Genomic DNA, 5,489 nt, shown 5'->3' on the forward strand with positions numbered 1-5,489 from the left:
ATTTAACTGGGGCTGGCTTACAGGTTCAGAGGTTCAGTCCTTTATCATCAAGGTGGGAGCATGGCAGCTTCCAGGCAGGCATGTTGCAGGAGGAGCTGAGAGTTCTACATCTTCATCTGAAGGCTGCTAGCAGAATACTGACTTCCAGGCAGCTAGGATGAGGGTCTTAAGCCCACGCCCACAAAATGACATGCCTACTTCAACGAGGCCACACCTCCCTGGGCTAAGCAAATTCAAACCATCACAGTCCCATAGCCCAGGCTGGCCTCAAACTTCCTGTGCAGCCATGGATGACCTTGAACTCCTGCTGCCTTGTCCTGCTTGTGTCATCCACTGTGCCTAGTTTTATACAGTGCTAGAGACAGGGCATTGTGCTTGCAACACATGTACTGTGCCAAACAAGCCACGTCATCAGTCTCCTGCCCCAGCCAGTCTACTCTTACTGCATCCACACTGCTGGGTGGCCTTCACGGAGGGCTGCTGAGGCTAGCCAGGCTTCCTGGTGCAGACGGAGGTAGCTGGGAGGTTCTGACCACTGCTGCTCCCTCAAGGGACTTTGCCTCTCAGCTCACCTTGGGGAAGGTCTTGTAGCGCACACACACACCACCACACCACCACCACCACCACCACAGCACCACCTCTGTCGGTTCTCTCCCCACAGCTCGGAGGCTGGAATATCACAGGACCCTGGGCCAAGGACAACTTCCAAGACACGCTGCAGGTGGTCACTGCTCACTACCGCACCTCACCCTTCTTCTCTGTCTACGTCAGCGCGGACTCCAAGAACTCCAACAGCAATGTGATCCAGGTGGGCTGAGCCATGGAGGTGACATGAACTCCTTGGACATGACTGGTGGCACTCTCTGCTCCCCTGTCGCAGTCCTTGGCCTTTGTAGCTCTGGTTGGAATGGATTTGAGTCCATCTCTCCCTGCTTTTACCTCACCTCGCCCACCCATACTACCCACCTGCTGTGTGACCTCTGGCAAGTGGCTAAGCCTCTCTGAACTATAATTTCTTTGTCAACCAAATGCAGTATAATAACTCTTACCTGAGATGAGGTATGTCAAGATAGGACCAGAAAGCTTCTGCGGTAACCCTCTGGAATGTTCCTCTCCTCCCTGACCAACTTTCAGGGACTTGACTCAGATCAGGGGACACACAGTGGCAGGTGGCTCAGAGCAGGCGCTAAAAGACTAAAAAAATGGGCCAGCGAGATGGCTTAGCAGGCAAAGACAGTTACCATGCAAACTCGACAACATGAGTTTGATCTCCAGAACCCACATAAAGGTAGAAGGAAAACTGAGTCCAAAAACTGTCCTCTGACCTGTACACTATTTTCTTTTGGTTTTTCTAGACAGGGTTTCTCTGTGTAGCCCTGGCTGTCCTGGAACTCACTCTGTAGACCAGGCTGGCCTCCAACTTAGAAATCCTCCTCTTCACCATCACTGTCTACACAAGATCCCACTGCAGTTCTTCAGGGTGGCTTATTGGGGAAAATGTGCCTGTCTCATCCCTGGTCCCTGGGTGGATGTGCCGGTGGTAGTAGCTCTCAGCTTCGTCTCCTGTTCCTGCTGGTACCTACCCCAGGGAAGGTAAAGGACAGGCCGGGAACTCCCCACTCAACCCAGATCCCTCTGCAGGTGGACCAGTCCGGCCTTGGCTTGCCCTCCAGAGACTATTACCTGAACAAGACAGAAAATGAGAAGGTAAGCTTACCCAGCCTGCCCTGCTCTGCATGCCCAGAAGCCTCAGAAACCTGGCTTTTACAGAGAGCTCAGTTTCCTGAAGGCCAGCAGGCAGGCCTGGGGTAGAGGAGTGGGAGAGGATGTCCCCAAACGTCTGGCATCACAGTCAGGCACAGCAGGCACAAGGGGTGTCATTTATCCCTTCTCTAAAGAAGATAGTGGTGACACCCACCAGCGTTTGTGCGTAGTAGGCCTTTTGTGGGCCTCACCTCTGTCAAGCTGGTAAGACTCTCACCTTAAGCCAGGCAGTGGTGGCGCACGCCTTTAATCCCAGCACTTGGGAGGCAGAGGCAGGTGGATTTCTGAGTTCGAGGCTAGCCTGGTCTGCAGAGTGAGTTCCAGGACAGCCAGGCACACACCTTGAGGGAAAGAGAAGCAGGTGCAGCTCTGTGAGTTCTAGGCTGGTCAGGGCTACGCAGTGAGACCTGTCTCAGTGGAGTAAAATGTGGGTTTTCTGGGTCGTACGTTTGGCTGTGTGTGCTGGGCGCAGCCTGTCCTGCCCTCCTCTAGTGCAGAGGACAGACAGCAGGCACTGCCGCTGACATGCTGGTCCCACAGGTCCTGACAGGATATCTGAACTACATGGTCCAGCTGGGGAAGCTGCTGGGCGGTGGGGACGAGGACTCCATCCGGCCCCAGATGCAGCAGATCCTGGATTTTGAGACCGCGCTGGCCAACATCACCATTCCCCAGGAGAAGCGCCGGGATGAGGAGCTTATCTACCACAAAGTCACGGCTGCCGAGCTTCAGGTAAGCTGACCGATGCGATGCGTCAGGGGCTGGACTTTGGTAGAGGCTCTGGGGACCCAAACTGCAGACCCACCTTACCAGATCCTTGAAGTGACCTGAGAAAGGAGGGTGCTGACCTACCTGGTCACAGATGGAAAGCCTGAGGCTCAGGGAGGGATCCTCACCCGGGAAAGGGAGGAAGGGATGCCTAAGTGAGGCTGTCTTCTGAGACATTTCCCTGAAACTGTGGCGGTGATCACAGCCCCCATGGATGGAACGTTCCCATCCCCTCCTGTACCACGTGCCCCACCTTAGTCACAGAGCACTGCACATGGAGCACTGCACATGGAGCACTGCAGAGATGTAGGTGATGTGTTTCCCTTTTCCTTTTTTTTTTTTTGTTTTAATGAAAAATTCCTACAAAGTTTATTTCATTTATTTTATTCTTTTGAGATAGAGGTATTTATTATGTAACACAGGCTACCTTTGAACTCACTGTGGAGCCAAGGATGACCTCGAACTTCAGCTCCTCCTGCCTCTATCTCTCAAGTGCTGGGATCACAAGTCACTTAGTTTTATTTTATTTTATATTCTATTTTATTGAGACAGGGTTTCACTGTGTAGCCCTGGCTGTCCTGGAACTCACTCTGTAGACCAGGCTGGCCCCGAACTCTCAGATCTGCCTGCCTCTGCCTCACAAGTGCTGGGATTAAGTGCATGTACCACCACCTCCTGGCTCACTTTTTTTTTTTTATAATGCTGGGATGCATCCGGGGATCCTGCATGCTAGGCAAGCCTTCTACCACCTGAGCTATGTCTGTAGCCTTTTCTGAGCGGGCAGCCAAGTGGTTAGGACCAGAGGCTCCTGAGTAGCAGAAGAGCAGTTGGCACTCAGGATCAGCTCCCTGGACTGTGACATGTCCTTGGGTTGTAACTGTCCCTTGGACCTGATTGGTGTAAAGGGAGCTAGAGGTCTACCATCCCCTCTGTAGTTAGTCCAGGCTCCCCCTCCCACCCCCACGCCTCCATGACTGCTTGGGGCTCAGGGATCCTCAGTTGACAGCCTGATGGTTTCTCTGTTTCCATCTGTCTTACTCGCCAGCCTTGTCTTAGGCCCCTAAGGAAAGAGGGCCCTCCATCAGGTGGCATTGTTGACTGAGCCTTGCTCTTGTCAGGAAGGACACCATGTCTGCGTCAAGAGTTTCAGTACCATGTTTCCGCAGTCCTCCCATCTGACCTCCCGTCCGTCTGTCCCTTTTTCAGAAGGGACACTTACGATTTACAGGTTCCTTCCTTCAGGTGCACATGGGCTTGCTCTTCCATGCCCACCACCCTGCCCCTCACCTTCCCCTCCCCCAGCTAGCCTGCCTAATAGGAAGTATTCTGTGTCTCTTGTTAAAGGCTTTGAGGAAGAGAAGCTGAGCTCTAGGCCTGGGTAAGAAAGACTAGGGTTCCATTCACTTGTGATGGCTGGCACACTTCAGTTAGGCCCTAAGAGTCCCAGGAGGCGGTACAGCCCACTCAGGCCTCCCGCAGCTGCCAGCTGCCCGCAGGTTCCCAGGGGAAGTGGTGCCCAGCCGGTTGTTATGGAGACAGGTAGTCGGTGTCGGGCACCATCTGGCACTGTTTTCCGCTCTGAGGCTAAAAGGTTGAGGGAGATGATGTTTGCATAGCATCATTAGTTTGTGCCAGCCTTTCGGGTCTTACCATGGTGGTCTGATGCTGAAATTGATGCTCAGAGTAGTATAGGACACCGCAGCCCTTGAGCACATCAGCCAGTGGTCACGAAAGTCACCTACCTCCTCTCCCCCAAACTTTTGAGTTATTCTTCCACAGAATAAGGGAGAAGAAAGACAGTTGATTCTGCATACCCACGCTCCTCCGTGCACAGGTGGGAGGGGTCCTTCAGAAAAACAGCCTACAAGGGCTAGCCTGGGCTTGGGGTCAGAATGTGGCACCGCCCCACTCCATCTCAAGCTGTGTGATCTGAGGCAGGTCACATGACTCAGCCCGTTGAGCCTCAGTCTCTTTCCCGGGGAAAGAAGCCCATTCATTCATTCCCTGAGCCCTGATGTGGGTGGGAGCACAGAGGTGAATGGCGTACACAAGGGACAGTGGTTTTTCAGCTTTAACTCTCGGGGTCTTTGTGGAGCAGCTGCTAGGGAGTGTTAGCCAGGAGAACTCGGCGGGTGTCCAATCACAGGGAAGCCCTGAGCCCCACCAGGCTGGACTAAGCCTCTCTCCCCACCGGCCCGCTGGCATGAAGAGGCGCAGAGGAGGTAAAATGTTAATGCTTGTTTCTGTGACCAGCAGTGCTACCTGGGTCCCCAGCACTAAAATAATGACAACTAATTTAGTGCAGAATATCTTCTCTGGTAGCTGAAGACTAATTTTATTTCCAAACCCTGAGGAAAGGCACCACCAGCTTCAGGATGTGGTTCTCAGCTAGCCCAGCTGCCGTAACAGACCAGAGTGGAGGCTGAGTTCAGTGAGTAGTACATCCAGCATTGCTTCTCTAGGCACTGTTCCCTTCCAGGTCAAAGGTCATTTTTATTTTTTTAATTGTGTATGTCGCCTTATATGTGTCCACATGCAGTTGCCCACAGAGTCCAGAAGGGGGAGTTGGCTCCCCTTGAGCTGGAGTTATGCACAGCTGTTAGCCTGACATGGGTACTTATGAACCAAACTTGAATCTTCTACAAAAGCAGCCTGGGTGCTGTTTCTCACTGAGACACCTCCTCAGACCTATATATCTATGTAGCTAGCGCAGGCTGGCCTCAGACTACACAGCCTGGAACTTGCTGTGTAGACTAGACTAACTGTAAACTCACAGACATCCACCTGGTTCTGCCTCCCAAGTACCAGGCTTCTAGTCATGTGCCACCGTGTCCAGCTATACAATGTGCTGTGATCAAATTCACCTTTCCTCTCCCTAGCCCCTCCCATATCCCCCTCTCCTCTCCTTAGCCCCTCCCATATTCCCCTCTCCTCTCCCTAGCCCCTCCCATATCCAC

General features: G+C 53.0%; 1 protein-coding gene across 2 annotated transcripts in view; it reads left to right on the forward strand.

Moving 5' to 3' along the window:
• The window catches only part of Ece1 (endothelin converting enzyme 1), a 100,510-nt gene that overhangs the window by 72,569 nt on the left and 22,452 nt on the right, over positions 1-5,489 (forward strand). For both annotated transcript variants that reach the window (XM_031379149.1, XM_031379148.1), the window contains exons 6-8: positions 662-808; positions 1,642-1,707; positions 2,305-2,496. In XM_031379149.1, the coding sequence (XP_031235009.1) occupies positions 662-808; positions 1,642-1,707; positions 2,305-2,496 (405 nt within the window). The remainder of the gene's footprint in view (positions 1-661; positions 809-1,641; positions 1,708-2,304; positions 2,497-5,489) is intronic.

The sequence above is a fragment of the Mastomys coucha genome, unplaced genomic scaffold, assembly GCF_008632895.1.
Source record: "Mastomys coucha isolate ucsf_1 unplaced genomic scaffold, UCSF_Mcou_1 pScaffold18, whole genome shotgun sequence".
In the NCBI taxonomy this organism is placed as follows: domain Eukaryota; kingdom Metazoa; phylum Chordata; class Mammalia; order Rodentia; family Muridae; genus Mastomys; species Mastomys coucha.